Source organism: Phytophthora cinnamomi (genome assembly GCF_018691715.1).
Source record: "Phytophthora cinnamomi strain GKB4 chromosome Unknown Contig55, whole genome shotgun sequence".
NCBI lineage: Eukaryota > Oomycota > Peronosporomycetes > Peronosporales > Peronosporaceae > Phytophthora > Phytophthora cinnamomi.
The window spans coordinates 1,247,393-1,262,622 of record NW_027150988.1 but is presented as its reverse complement, the minus strand read 5'-3'; the positions used below and the strand labels follow the sequence as shown (position 1 = coordinate 1,262,622).

Genomic DNA, 15,230 nt, shown 5'->3' with positions numbered 1-15,230 from the left:
TGCGGGCTGGCAGTTGTGAGGAAGTTCTGGACGATATGCGGCCGGGATGAACACAAGCGGATATAACGGACAGAAGGCGTTTTAGACGAATCACGACGCAGAGATTCGACGAATGAACACGCGAAGAGAGGAGCTTATAAGGCGAGAAAAGGATACCACGTACTAGTACTTAGCTGCACTACGGCCACCATTACATGTAGCACCAGGGCAACTTAACATCAAGCTCACCGCAGAATCTAATAGGCAACGAGCATGCAAGTTGCAACAAGGTGCTAGGTCCGACCTGCTCTGCGTTATAAACCACAAGCATGAACGAACCTCCAATATCCATTGCCATTCACCCTGACCTTCGAACACCTGTATCATCAGCACCGCAGCAAATAGGGACACCTGCAATCCACAACAACAAGAGAGACTAACCCACCCAGGCAACGGAAGCTGGACGAAAGAGAGGGGGGGAGGGGGTGTAACGGGGGCACGGGTCGTAGCAGAACGCGGCGTTGAAACTTGCATTAAGCTAGTACCGAGCCACACGGGAAGAAAGGACCTCGGAACCGAGATGTCCCCTCAAGTAAGGCGAGTGAAGACGAGCTGACGAGCGGACGAGCGGCGCTGGGCTTAGGCCGACTTGCTCTTCTTGAGCTTCTCCATCAGCACCTTCTTGACGATCTTCTGCTCCTCGATCAGGAAGGCGCGCACGATGCGCTGGCGCACGCAGCCGGCGCAGCGCGAGCCGCCGTAGGCGCGCGCCACGGTGCGGTGCGTCTTGCTCACGTTCTTGTACTCCTTCGACTGCAGGTGCTTGATGCCCTTGAGCGACTGCTTGCAGTCGCCGCACTTGGGGCCGGCCGCGCGCTTCTGGCGGTACTGGGCGACCAGCTTGCCACCTGAGGTTGCGGGTCATCACACACAGCACGGCACGTCAATAAGGGCTGCTCTGTAGCATTGGGCTCCTGCCTGTGCGTCTCTTTCTGTGTCGCTCTGTGTGTCTGTAGCGGTTCCTGTGCTGCTGTAGCTGCTGCTGCTGCTGGACGTACCGGGGGTCTTGACGGCCTTGATGCCGTTCGACCGGGTGGCGTACGAGTGGCGGCGGCGGTAGGTGATGCGCACGTTCTTGACCATCGTGGATGCCTTTAGCTCTGGTTCCTATCTCCCGTTCTGATGGAATGACCGCACAGGCGGTGGCGGCGCCGCGCCCAGCAAGGCCCGAAGCCAGTCGTTTTCGAGCTGTGTGGACCACGCCATGTCGACCGAATCTTATACCGCAAAGAATGGGATTTCGCAGGTGCATGAGCTCGCAGGCGAACCTAAGCGGGTTTGACAGGGTCATGGCGAACTTAAGGGAAATGGCTTCCCCACAATGGCTACAGTTGAAGTCGACGCTGAGACCGGTCAAGCCCATGGAGATCGGATTTCGGAGGAGTCTGTCTGTCGGCCGCCCGTAGTGGACGCGTTCAGCGCAGTGGGGAATTGTCGAGTGCAGCGTCTCAGAGTCTGCGCTGCTTCTGGAATCAATTTTGATGGCGCCACGTAGCGTTGCGAGCCAGTGGAGGAAATGGGTGACCGAGCGCATCAAAAATTGGAGGCGTTTCGTTTGACGGGCGTGAATCCTACACCGCATCGCGTGCGATGTGTCGGAGCAACCCAGCTCGCAGATGGTGTGCGGCGTGTGCCGCGCTTCTGGCGGGGTACGCAAGTGGACGCAGCGAGAAATGGCACTACACGGGATTGAATTGTGCTATATAGTTAGACATCGCTCGCGCCCCCTCTGCTCTTGGTGGGCGCGAACGTTCGTTCGGCAATGCAGGGCAGCTGCGGCGTCAGCACCGCAGCCGTGAGAGGATATCCAGGGGCAACACGCACGCACACGCACCACGCTTCCTGCCGTAAACTACGGCGCCGGTGGGGCCACCGCCTGCGGCTGCAGCTCGACGGCGCGGCCGCGGAACAGCAGCCGCTTGTCGATCTGCAAGTCCAGGTCCAGCTTGCGGTTGCGGAGCTGCTCGGCGCTCTTCTTCCGCTTGAGCAGCGGCCGGATCGGCAGCGTCCAGATCGAGCCGCCCTTGCTCTTCGTGGGGCGTCCACGCCCGCGCGTCGACGGGGGCATGGCCACCGTCACTCCGTCGGTCGACGGCAGCGGGGCCGAGTGCGGGCGACGCGACGCGCGGCCACTCGCCGCCAGCGCGACCACAGCCTCCGCCGGCTCTCGAGGCGTCGCCGGAGCCGCAGCACGCGCCGCGTTGCTGAACACGAGCGTCTCGCACACGACGCAGACCTTCTGCGGCTTGCGCAGGCCGTAGCGCGGCACGGGGCGGCGCGTGCGGCTCGTGCACTGCAGGCAGCAGCTCTCGCGGCACTGGCGGCAGTGGTGGCGGCGGCGGTGCAGCGCCCCGCCGAACTTCTTGCCGCACACGGAGCAGCCGGCGCTCTTGGAGAAGGGCGGGACGGGCGCGGCCTCGACGCTGCGGCGCATCTGGCGGCGGCGCCTCTCGGCCTTGCGCGCGAGGCGGATGCGCGTCTTGGAGGCCTTCTTGGCCGTCTGGACGGCGCGCTGGCGGCTCTTGCGCGCCTGCTTCTCGGCGCGCGCCGCCTCCTTCTGCTGCTGCTTGAGGCGCGTGCGCTGCGCCTTCTGCTCCTGGGCCACGTGCTTGCGCTGCGCCTTGGCCACGCGCTCGAGCTCCTTCAGCACGCGCTGCTGCGCCTTCTCGGCCTCGGTCTTGCGCAGCTTGAAGAACGCCATCGCTCGCTTGAAGGGACGGGGGACCTGCGTGCGAGCCGGCAAATTGCCAAGTGAGGGCGGGGGCGGAACTGGCGGCGGAGGGCAACGGCCTGGAAGCTGGGAGTGTACGCGGAGGGGCGGACCATCCACTTCAACGTGTTGGGTTTGCGCAGGGTATTCAGGATGGAAGGGATGGCGACTTGAAATTAGTATGTGTTAGTCGATGTGCGTTATAATGTTGTAGAGGGTTTTGTTGAGGGGGTGTCTTACCACCGGGTCAACGCGCCTCTATCGGTCTCCGCGCAACCATCACGCGGTGCTGCGCACGGCAGAGGTCGACGCGAGGTCGATAGTCGCGAGTGCATCACCTGATTCGAGCTCGCTCGAGAGCCGACCAGGCTCGAGTCCTGTATAGAGCGCGGGTCTGCCGTCTGCGGATACTGTAGGTTTCCGATAAATGAGGTCGCAGTTTCGGATTCATCAACGTTTTCAGCCGCTCGCTTGATGGCAGCTTGCCTTTCCGTTGATAGCCCCGAAATACGTCGAACTATTAACCAACTTAGCCTTTAATTCCTACAGCACCACTGGGTCTATTTGAGCTGTTGGAGAGTGTGACTCAATCCCATGTACTCCGTCGTACGAACTGCATCACGAAGTTTTGCTAAAATTACGTTGGACGACGAGAACATGTGCGAGAACCACAGCCAAGGTGCGTTCTGAGCGTCCATACGCCCGCCGTCGCCGATGAAGCCCATTTAGTTCTGTAGCCGCTCTCCCATGCATTCGACAGCGTTGATCCCAGCGCGTGCGCTAACTCCGCAAGACGGAGCTCCTGGAGCTGAACCGGTCGAGAACCACAAAATACAGCCTCCTTTCACCCAAATAAGGCGAAACCTTTCGTGGTAATGAAAGCCGTCGTCGATTCACAGGCGGCTGGACTCCAGCCGCTGGAGTAATATGGCGCACCACAAACCCAAAGCAAATACTAGTGTCGGACCCCCGACACTCGTTCCGATATGCAGCTGCATCCCGTGCATCGTTGGGGTTTCACGAACACGACAGCTGCAGAATCTTTGATGACGATTTTCTGGAGGAGCTACAGCAGCAACGTGCTCGACCGAACCAACAGCCAAGCGTCAGCACGCCGGCCGAGTTTGTCCGGGCAAAAACAGCTCCAAATTCAGCAGAGCTCGAGGTTCTCGTTTGCTCGGTCAGAGAAGCACTTTCGCCGACGATTGTACTGGCAAGCCGCCGCCTTGAAAATGCCGATGTCACCCGACGGCTTGGCGAGGAGCATCCAGGAGATTGTGTTGACGTGTGTGCTGGGATCCGAGGTCTTTTATATCTCCTTCGCGCTGGGCTACCTGTCCGACGACCCCGAGCCTGGCTACCATCGTACGGCAATGAAGATCAATATCGCGGTGGAGATTCTGCCGGCAACTGACATTGCATTGAATTTCAACACGGCCATCTACGAGAAACCTTCCAAGCACTCTCAGCTCGTCACGTCAAGGCGGCAGATCATCCGACGATGTCTGACCGGGTTGTTCGCCGCCGATTTACTCGGCTCTCTGCCGGTTGAGTGCATCTCGTTACGAGATTCTCGTACATTGTACAGGAAGATGATGACCCCCGGCCGTTGCTGGAGGTCAGTCCCGTGATTTACAGTACATGTATTTGTCACGTCTGTGTCTTCCGCAGCTTTTTCGTCTACCCGAAAGCGATCAAATCAAGAGGCGAGGCTTTGGCGGTGCATTCCTACCAGTATTTGCAGAACAGTAAGCTTGGCGCTGGAGTTGTCGTCGTAGCGCACTACTTGGCGTTTTTAATGCGAGGTCTGCACTTGGCCGACAACTGCCACCTCCTCACTCAACTATTATCAACACTTTCACAACGAATCTTCGATTGGTGATGGTGGGGATGTTTGGGGGCGCCGAGAAGGGAGAACACAGCGTGAAAGACTCGTACTGCATCTTCCTCGTACTTGTGGGTCTGCTTATCATGGCATTTGTTATCAGCTGCATGGTCGTCGTGGCCATGGAATTCTCATCAGTGACAAGAAATATATACAGAACTCACGTGTTCTCACCTCCAAAACGGACAAATTGAAACATCGTCCAATCTTCAGGGTCGCATACGTATTACGTAAGTACTATGCTCATGTGCGGGATGAATACGATGCGCTGAATGGAGACATAATGGAATTTACAAGCAGGCTTCCTCGTCCGATAGCATTGGAGGTGCTTCTTCATCGATACTCGGATCTCGTCAGCGGCCTCGAGTTTTGGGCACACTGCAGCCAGGATTTCCTGTCCGCTTTAGTTTTCGGCATGGATACCTGTGTTTTCGCTCCGGGTGGTTACATCATGCGCGACGGCGATATTGGGTTGGAGTTGTTCATGATCCATCGCGGTTTTGTCGAGTAGACTGACGCTGAAAATCTTGTTCAGCGTCTCACGGGAGGTGGTGCATTCGGTGAAGTTGCATTGCTACTCAACTATCGACACGTGCGTTCGCGCGGTCACTTTTGTTGAGAGTTGCATCCTCAGCTGCCACAGCTTCTACAAGATTATTTCGCGATATCCAGAGACTCGACGCCGCGTCGTGGTAGCCGTGCTAACTACTGGGATTCGTTCAGAAAAGCTCCCCGACCTTGGTGTCAAGCTAAGCAGTTAAAAGAGCAGAGGAAACAAAGCACTATCGATACCAACCAATCTCACGGGGAACAGCGATTTGAAGCGCTGTTGAGTTACAGTGATGCGGCTGAGATATTGGTGGATTTGTTACATCTCGACAAAGTCCATGGGAGACGTTAGACTCGGTTTCACACAGCCGGAATGACGCTCATCCGTGCACTGAAAAGACATTAAAGACGCCTGCAGCCTTCAGTGAGTCTGGGCCTGACGTGCAAGACACCAGTGGCAAACTTTCGCCCGGGATTTCAAAATTGACTACAATTACAGGCGAGACTCAGGTTCTGCAGCTTCTAACATCGCTGACCACAGCAGCTCGGCGACTGGAGGACGAGCTCAGCGTCGTCAAGGAAGAGATCAAGGTGGTCAAGGATACGCTGATTTCACATGGACCCGGTTTGGACGATAGCTCAATTGAATTGACGCTGCCGACTTTGCCAATCAGGGTTAAACTGCGCGATCCTTCGGTAGGTGGCGACCCTGGTTCTCACCCCACCAATTCGAAGGCACATCTTGCCAACCAGGTAACTAATTCGTGCAAAGTTCAGCCTCAACCGTCACGACTCTATCGCACTACATCCGTTCCGAATACCCCAATTGCTGAAGTAGCTCGATCGCCTATCAAAATTCGATCGTGTAGTCTATCCGTTGGCGATAGACGTAGTTTAGTCATCGACGATCCTGCGTTTTTAAATGAAGATGAAGACAAAAGTAACAGCACCAGCGCTTCTGCGCTGGTGCTGAAATTGAAAATGGCCAATTTCGGCGTCGTTTGAGTAGGTGGTATTGAAACACTTGTGGTCAACAGCTTTCATTTTGCTTGGCTTTGGAGCTCAAATCCTTCAATGACAGTTTGGCACGTAGTGAAGATACCTTCCAGTTAAAAATATTGAGGGATCGTAGGAGGAGAAGGTCTCTTGTCACAACAATCCGCTTGAATTAACGAAACACGGTACGGTGCATTATCCGTAGTCACGGCTTCTATCGCCGAAAACTAGACTGTTCACATAGCTACTCCGGAATAGCCGGTGAGTACGGATATCTCACTCTCAGAGCACGTACTGATGTCGGATGCCACTGAAAATCCATACAGACTTGGGGTGACCGACTTCTTCAACACGAACTGCTCCCGGGCAGCTTCCTGTGTGTCCATTTGCGTGGCCCCAATGACACATTTCACGCAGAAAGTTACTTTGCGCTGCGCGAGAGTAAGGTCAGGGGCGATGAAGCTCAGGCTTTTTGAGATTTTACAAGAACCGCACACAGCGCCGAAACAAAGCTTGCAGGTGTGTACAGACCCGCTCAGCTTCGCGCTCTTGACCCCCCTAAGACAAGTCACGCAGTACGGTTGGAAGACTGGGGTACCCTTCTCTCTGGCTTCGGCCTGCTTCTTTTCCAGGAGCCAAGCAAGCTTCTTCATCTGACCGCAGTATGCATATTTCAAGCCCGCCATCGTCGCCTGGACCATCCCCATCACTGCCATCACGCGGATCATATCACCACCCGGATCCATGATGCCCGTGCCGCGGCAATCGGTCCTATCAGGCCCTTCTTGGTGGAAGATGCCGCAGAACGACATGTTGCCTCGCACGCGGTTTGGCAGCTCGTGAACTTGTGGGAAGGTGACCGAATGGAACAAGTGATAGCCCACTCGCTCACCGTTCTTCAGGTGCAAGATACCCGTGCTCTCAATGTACACGTAGTCGCGATTTCGGACGAGGCCGAACGAAGCACCCGGAATATCGATCTCCATCCATTTGACCACAACTGACCGGAACGGGTCGTCCACCGTTGGATCCACAATCGTCGCCAGAACCGCAGCACCACTGAAGTCCTTCAGGTACGACGACTTGATCCGCATCGCCTCGATCGTCGGATTCACGATGCCGAACATGTTCTCGTCCAGCGACCCCGGCAACGGACCCACCATCAACAACGCCGGCAGCTTCGAGTTCGGACTCGACTTCTTCCGCTCCAGGTACATCGTCGTGGGGCCCGACTTGGTGAACTTCTTCCAGCGGACGAGGTCCACCCGCTTCTCGTTGTTCAAGTGCTCCTCGTACTCCTCGAACTTGGCCATCACGAGCGTGTCGGCGATGTCGACCAGCTTGGCGCGGTTTTGGGCGGAGAGCGTCAACTCCCCGAAGGGATTGACGGTGAAGCGTTGAGTGTCCATACCTCTGTTGCTGCCAATAACTTGCTGGTGCAGAGGGCGCAAATTGGAAAGTAAGTTGTGAGCCGGCGGTACTAAGCAACTGGATCGCGCAACAATTCGTGTCTTGTGGGCTATAACCTGATACTTGAAGTAATGGACGTCAGCGTGACATACATGTCAAGCCGCGCGCACCAATTAGTCGCGCAACATGGAGCAAAACAAATGGGTCCACATATTCTTTGTGGTGAAAGCGCTCTGTCATGGATCAGGTCAGATATCATAGGAAAGTAAGAGTTCGGTCAGGTCTGACAATGAAAAAGTTTTTCAGAAAAGCGACACTGAAAAATGACGCAAGATGAGTGGATATAAATGAACAAATTAGCTGGTTTTAGATGATAAACAACCAATCAAATCAATCCTCGACGCGTCACCATTGGTGGGACGAGTTGATCTCCATGTGCGGCATCGGACTCGTGCTCTCTCCTGCCTGCAGCAGCGACCCCACGTCGGCCCCGGTAGTTGCATCGTCTCCAGCGTTCTTCCCTGACTCCAGCGATGGTCTGCATTCCAGCAACGCTTTCGAACAAGCCGAGTTCGACCTGGAACTCCGGCAGCGACTGTGTCAACGCGGCCCGGACCACTACCAGCGCGTTATTCGACGCATTGCAGCGGGATCCAATGGTGACAGTGACCCCTGCGACTGGGAAATTGCAATGCACAGTGCGGTGCTGCATCTCCGAGGAGATCGAGTGACCCCCCAGCCAGTTTCGGATTCCGACGCCAATGTGCTTTGCTGGAACGGAGAAGTGTTCGGAATGGATGGAGATATCTCCATCGACCGAGTGGAAGAGGAGGAAACGTTGATGCAGGGCAGTGACACGGTTTTCCTGTCCGAGAAGTTACAAACTGCCGGGAAAAGGTTGCTTGAAATGACCGTGGATGAGGTGAAGACGAAAGGAGACCCGGTCGTGGAGGTTCTGCGACGTGTGCAAGGACCTTTCGCTGTCGCGTGGCTGCATGAGAGCACGAAGAGAGTGTATTTTGCTCACGATCGATTTGGACGGAGGAGTTTGTTGTACAGGAGGTGGGGACGCGATGGCGTGGACGTTGTGGCGGGCCTGGCAGGGACGGAGAAGAGCTCGGCGGAATTGTTTCAGACGAATCTGACGCGATTTGTGTTAAGCTCAGTGGCGATTGGAGATAACAAAGACGGACTGTCGGAGTTCCAGGAGTTGCCTGCTTTTGGAATCTACGTGTTGGATCTTCGTGCGCGATCGTCGACGACTGACGGGCCATTGCCTTCTTATCGCATGGAGTTCCATCCTTATGGACCTCTAGCAGCAAATTTACCGACAATGATAACGACGAAAGAAGCGACGAAAGAAGCTGTAAATATCGTGATGGATCGATTCGGTAGCAAGCTACCTCGTCCAGTGGCAACCCCAGAGGTAGTCGAGACAGTACCAGAAGACGCGACCGAGTTGGAATCGTCAGCATATGCCTTGATAGTTGCTCTGAGCAATGCGGTTGGCATTCGTGTACGCTCCATCCCTGCGCGTCCACGTCCAGATAATTGTTCTCCTCCCGCCCGTGTTGCCGTACTCTTTTCAGGTGGACTAGACTCGGTAGTGATTGCAGGTCTGACTCACTTTCATGTTGCTGTCGACGAGCCTGTGGATTTGTTGACCGTCTGCTTCGATGAAAGCTCAGGCTTCAACTCACCTGACCGACTTGCCGCTGAATTGGCACACGCTGAGCTTTGTGCATTATTCCCTTCACGTCAATGGAATCTCGTCAGAGTTAATGTGACGCGGACTGAGCTCGCTAGCCAGCAGCGCGAAGTGCAGACACTGATGGCACCCTGCGATACACACATGGATTTCAATATCGGTGCGGCATTTTGGTTTCTCTCACGTGGGCTTGGAGAGCTCAAGAAGACAGCTCAAGCGCCAGAAAATGCGACGCTAGAGGGGTTGAATGCGTTCCTTAAGCCTCAAAGAGCCGATCTCCGTGAATTAGAGACGGAAGTTGCTGCTATGAGACTTTTTAACGGCGAGGCTGGTAGTGATTCCCTGCTGTGTCCTGTGAATCGGTGCGGACGCAAACGAAAACACGGCTGTATTGTCGGGGTCTGTAAAAGTTGTTGCTTCAAGATGCAGCGAGCAATGGAGAAGCTAAATCCCAATGGGACTGACGGTGAACAACATCATGCCGATCTCCGTGAAGCCCAGGGTTACCGATCCAAACTGGTTTTGATGGGCGTGCAATCTGAAGCACACCTTGATCTATTGTTGGGCCTCCTCAAGTCGAAACAACAACAAGAACAGGATGGATCAACAAAGCCGACACGCGGTCCATTCGTCTCCTGCCGTGTTCACCGTACCAAGAGGGAGCTGGCAGACGAATCTGAGCAGCTAACACAAGCTTCACCAGTTACCCCCACACAGTTGACAACAAGTGCCTATCAAACAACTGCGCATGTGGTGCTCGTAGGTATTGGTGCGGATGAGCAGCTTGCTGGATATGGGCGCCACCGTACAGCACTGATCAATGGAGGAGAAGCTGCATTGCGAGCCGAGCTGCAAGTGGATCTAGGCCGTATTTGGAAGCGCAACCTTGGGCGAGATGACCGCTGCATTGCATCACACGGAAGAGAGGCACGTTTCCCCTACCTTGATGAAGACGTGGTGTCGACCATCGCAACATTCCCCGTTTCCAGTCTCTGCGACGCCAAACTCCCGCGCGGTGTCGGTGATAAGCGCGTGTTACGGCTAGTGGCGAGGTGTCTCGGGCTCCGAAGTTGTGCCGGACTGGCTAAGCGTGCCATTCAATTTGGTTCTCGGATCGCCAAGGTCTCGAACACCGGTAGCAACCGCCAGACGCAGGGAATGAACAAGTTTTCAAGTGTACAATGAGGGCGAGCGTGTACGTCCACGTTGTCGGTGGCGAATAGAGAGCGCAACGATAGAGTTAATGACACACACTTACAACGATAAAACCTTTAGCCTCGTTGTCACTGCTGCATTTACCATCAGCTCCAAGCCACTAAAAGGACATCGTCGCAAGGAATACTTTAATAGGCCTCTGTCGGCGAGTTTTGCGTCAGAAGGAGTCGTTCGCGAAAATATCAACAATCTTGACAATCTGGTCTGGCCGACGCGAAACCGCATCAAAATATACTCGAAGGCATTATTGTGCCTCTGTGTCCATGTATCGCGTGCAGAGTTAAGTTTAGACCTTGGTGTGAAGCCCACAAGCTCTTCTGGTCGTATTTGTCCTATCTCGACCTGGTGTGAAGCCCACAAGCTCATCTGGTCGTACTCATCCTATCTCTCTGGTCCTGACACCAGATTCATTCCCCAAAATTCTGGCAGCCCAGTAAATTCCAATCACTTCTAGCACTCAACATGCATGGAGCACTTTCAGCACCTCCCGACTCGATTCATCCTGACCAAGAGATCACCAATGATCTCGAAATCAACGGCGAGCCTCCTTTAAACCAACGAATTCACTCCAAAGGAGAGCTTCACGCCAAAACTCGACGGTCGTCGAAACACTGGGCTACCGGCGAGCTTCAAGAAAGTGGGTTTGACGGCAAAACACGTGCAACGCGGAAATCGATCGCGTACATACCCACACCGCGAGCCTCGAGGGGTTTCCACGAACATAATGGACGGCGGGTATTTGATGAAGACTTCCTGGAGCAGTTGAGGATGCATAAGCAGCGATCGAAACTCGGCAAAACAGTCCGACGCTTCAGTCTGCATAGCATACTCGACAGCTTTCGAGGACCATCGACAGCTGCACCTCCCGTGCGATTTTCCTTCTCACGGACGATGAAACAACAACGGCGTCATCTGCGGTGGCGTATTTCTAACTTGACTCGACCAATATCACCGGAAGGCACATTGAACCATTTTAGGGAACTGATGCTTTTCATCGTTCTCGGCTTCCAGCTTTTCTACATTCCGTTCGCACCAGTTTACCTGAATGACGGCGCAGGATGCAAACAAGCTCAGAAAAACATCAACATTGCAATGGAGCTGGTGCTTGTTGGGAACACCATCCTCAACTTTAACACGGCGACCTACGATACAAAGCGATTGTCCTTGATTGAGAACCGCAAAGATATTGCTCGAAAATACGTGAGCGGCTCGTTTGTACCTGATTTGCTTGGTTCTCTTCCCTTGGAGTTTTTCACATGGCTTTCGTGTGCAGACGGAGACATTAGAACTTTGGCTGGCGTTCATCCAAACGCCTACATCGTTGAAAACTTGTTTCGTTTTCTTTGGATTCGGCATTTTCGTCGACTCGAGGGGTCCTCTTGGATCCGCGCAATTCAGGAAGGGATAAGAAAAATATGCCAAGCGTCGTGTGGAGTGCATATCTCGGTACTGGCGGTATCGGCAAAACTATTCGTCACACTTGTCACTGCTGCACACTATCTCACGTGCGGTTTGCGATGCATTTTGAAGTATTCTCGGACTGAGTTCAGCTCGGAGGCACCAGTAGAATTATACACCCGGGATCTGCTTCAAGTGGCATCAACTCTTTTCGGAAATGGACGGGAAACAGGAAACCCGAAAGCAGACGCATACAGCGCCTTCCTCGTACTTGTCGGTGCGGTATCTACCGCTTACACTACTAGTCGAGTGGCCATGGAAATGCTTCTGGGGGCATCAAGTACTAAATCGCAAGCCAGTACTCCTTCAAGCGATCCAGCTACCCCGCCACGAAAACGCAACCATTTTGAGCCAGTTGGCACCTCAGTATTGCAGCATGAATCACGTCCTCGAAAGCTAAGCAAGCGTGCTGGAATGAGAGCTGAGCCTATCTCGTTCAACACTCAGCGTTCCACTTACTACGAGTCAGCAGCTGGAACTGTCGAGTCTTCTTTCTCCAAATGGAGTGAGGCACCACCGGAACCAGCGTCGCCAAGCGTGAACAATACCAGCGAGCCTTTTACCACTAGCCCCAAGCAAATCGCCACAAACAATTCTCCCAGTGCTGCAGAAACTGAAATACTACAGCTCTTGAAGTCTTTCGCGAAGACTGTGCAACGCGTGGAGACCAAACTCGATAAGCTCTCGTTGAATCAAAACAACAAGGTTGCGGGTAGCGCAGCCACCACCCCAAAGCTGCATCGCTCCAAATCCGTCCAAGGTGATAGCAGCATGCTCCTATCCAGAAATCCTGCCGTGTACTCGAGATCGTTTAGATACCAGAATCAAGAGCGCAACGTTCCCACGTGACGCCTAGACATGCATCAAAACTCCTGAAGATCCTTTCAGCGCCCATATTATCCTGCTCAACAACAAACACAAAAATATCATTCCTTGCAATACGAAGATTCTCAGTAGGTTACTAAAAGTTCCAGGAGCAAAGGTTAAGTAAATAGCCTCCAAGTAGCCTCTTCAACTCTCTCGCGCTCTTATAGTTGCATCTCCTGGCCTTTGTGCTCTCATCCCGCCCTGCATTGCACTGCAATTGATGAGCAGATACACTTGTTTGCCTGATCTTTGGAAAAATATGACAGCTATGCCTCCGCCTTGGCACTGTTTCCTGCAGCTCCACTGCTCCCGGCCGAACCGGAGGCATCCCCCGAGTCCAGAGCCTCCACCTTGGTCACGCTCAGCTCCTCCCACTGGTCTGAGTCTGTCATTAATACGACGGATATTAATATCACCATGGCCCCCAGTGATACTACTGTATCAATTCATCTAGTCGTAGTAGCAGCAGCCAACGCACTCTCTTTCTTCCAGCACATGTAGACGACCGAGTCGTTCTGCAGCTCGTGGTCCGCGAGTGTCGCCGCGTCCGCGAACTCCTTGCTCTCCTTCTGCTCATAGCAACCAGAAGTATTAACACAGTAACACGAATTACTACTCCTCGATATAATACTATTTAATGTACTAAATCTTATGTTCAATTACTAACTGACCTGGTTGAGCCCCTGCCAGAGCTGGATGCTCGTGGGCGGCAGGTGGAACAGCGAGCCCAGCTTCTCCTTCACGCTCAGAAACGAGTCCGCCAGCTGCACGTCCAGGAACACCGTCTGGTTCCGTCGCTTCACGCGGATGTACGGCCCCATGCTGCTGCCACAACTCGCCGCGCCGTCTTCACAGGAGATCGCTCTCACCAAAACCCTTGTCTTGCCTCCACTATACCCACCCCCTCGATCAAATTCCACGTATCGTACACAAAAATGCATTCTGTATCACAGGTTTGAAGTGGCGCACCAAAAATAGATGCCTCCGCATTTCCAGCCAATCACATCCACCCCAGCACTTTCTGATGCGGTCATCGTCCTCCAGCGCCATCACTTCCTGATGCGCTCGCCGCCGCCGCCGCTGCGTCTGCTGCTGCTGTCCGGTCTGTTGGCTCCACGCGACGCTGAAGCTCTTCTGCTGGTGTGCCATGCGTGGCACGCAGTGGCCGCGGCGCAGCTGCACGGCGCGAGCAGCCTGCTGCTCAGCAGCGACGTGTGTCTGCTGCACCGCGTGCCCGGGCGCATGGAGCGGCCCGAGCGGCTGCAGGCCGTGCTGCGCCGCCTAGGCGAGCGCTTCCCGAGGCTGAAGACGGAGACGGCGCTGCCTGCAGCTACGGACGAGCAGCTGCAGCGCGCACACGGAGAGGTGTACGTGGACATGGTGGCGCGCATGAGCAGCAAGGTGGAGCGCAGCATGACGGCGCTGGACGCGCTCCGGCGCTGCGAGCTGCTGAGCGCGGACGGAGAGGCCTATGCAGCCTTCGTGGTGCCCAGTCCAAGGGCCAACAGGATCCCCACCGTCGCCGGCAAGAAGGAGTACTACCAGCAGTACGAGTTCGTGGACTTGGGGGACGATATGACGCTCATGCGGCACACGTTGGCTGCTGCCAGAGTGGCAGCGGGAGGCGCGTGTCTCGCGGTGGATAGAGTGCTGTCGGAGAATAACGACTTCCGCAACGCGTTCTGCGCGGTGCGGCCGCCCGGACACCACGCCGAGAGGTGTCGCGCCATGGGCTTTTGTGTTTTCAACAACGTCGCAGTGGCGGCGATGCATGCACTGGAGAGACATGGACTGACGCGAGTGGCGATCGTCGACGTAGATGTGCATCACGGCAACGGGACGCAGGATATGGCGGATAAAGAGCCGAGGATGCTGTATGTGTCCATGCATCAGGCGGCGCCGTGCTTCCCGAGCTCGGGCTTTGCAAGTGAAAAGGGAAAGCATGGTAACCTGCTGAACGTGCCGCTGCGTGCGCGATGCACGGCGCAAACATATCGAGAGCAATTTGCTGCGTCCGTGATTCCACGTGTGCGAGCGTTTTGCCCGCAGTTGCTGATGGTGTCCATGGGCTTTGACGGCTCATCGCGAGATCCGCTTGCTGACTTTCGACTCGAGGCCAGCGACTTCTACTGGATTACGAAGGAGTTGTGCAACTTGGCGTGGGAGTGCTGTGAAGGTAGGCTCGTTTCAGTGATGGAGGGAGGGTATCACCTCGGAGCACTTGCAGACGGCGCGGAGCAGCACATGCTCGCTCTTATACACGGATCTTCCCGTCCGGACGGCCTCGTCCCCATCGAGGTCCCTCTTTCGGAGAGGTTGCCAAACTAGAACATACGCTCGCTTTCAACGATATAGAGAACATTTTGACCATGAACAAAAGAACAGCATCATAG

General features: G+C 54.9%; 5 protein-coding genes across 5 annotated transcripts; 1 reads left to right on the top strand and 4 right to left on the bottom strand.

The window, feature by feature from the left end:
- Nucleotides 1-618: 618 nt before the first annotated feature.
- Nucleotides 619-1,122, bottom strand: IUM83_12935 (ribosomal protein L34; the record flags this gene model as incomplete). The annotated part of the gene is made up of 2 exons (XM_067937582.1): nt 619-887; nt 1,038-1,122. The coding sequence occupies 2 exons, from the start codon at nt 1,120-1,122 to the stop codon at nt 619-621; spliced, it is 354 nt and encodes a 117-aa protein (XP_067788175.1).
- Nucleotides 1,123-1,891: 769 nt separating this feature from the next.
- Nucleotides 1,892-2,740, bottom strand: IUM83_12934 (leukotriene A-4 hydrolase/aminopeptidase; the record flags this gene model as incomplete). The annotated part of the gene is made up of 1 exon (XM_067937581.1): nt 1,892-2,740. The coding sequence occupies one exon, from the start codon at nt 2,738-2,740 to the stop codon at nt 1,892-1,894; it is 849 nt and encodes a 282-aa protein (XP_067788176.1).
- Nucleotides 2,741-5,353: 2,613 nt separating this feature from the next.
- IUM83_12933 (Tenascin) lies at nt 5,354-7,588 on the bottom strand (the record flags this gene model as incomplete). The annotated part of the gene is made up of 2 exons (XM_067937580.1): nt 5,354-5,383; nt 7,340-7,588. The coding sequence occupies 2 exons, from the start codon at nt 7,586-7,588 to the stop codon at nt 5,354-5,356; spliced, it is 279 nt and encodes a 92-aa protein (XP_067788174.1).
- A 5,515-nt stretch (nt 7,589-13,103) lies between these two features.
- IUM83_12932 (axonemal dynein light intermediate polypeptide 1) lies at nt 13,104-13,658 on the bottom strand (the record flags this gene model as incomplete). The annotated part of the gene is made up of 3 exons (XM_067937579.1): nt 13,104-13,222; nt 13,316-13,406; nt 13,509-13,658. The coding sequence occupies 3 exons, from the start codon at nt 13,656-13,658 to the stop codon at nt 13,104-13,106; spliced, it is 360 nt and encodes a 119-aa protein (XP_067788098.1).
- A 238-nt stretch (nt 13,659-13,896) lies between these two features.
- IUM83_12931 (Histone deacetylase) lies at nt 13,897-15,165 on the top strand (the record flags this gene model as incomplete). The annotated part of the gene is made up of 1 exon (XM_067937578.1): nt 13,897-15,165. The coding sequence occupies one exon, from the start codon at nt 13,897-13,899 to the stop codon at nt 15,163-15,165; it is 1,269 nt and encodes a 422-aa protein (XP_067788173.1).
- Nucleotides 15,166-15,230: the final 65 nt, after the last annotated feature.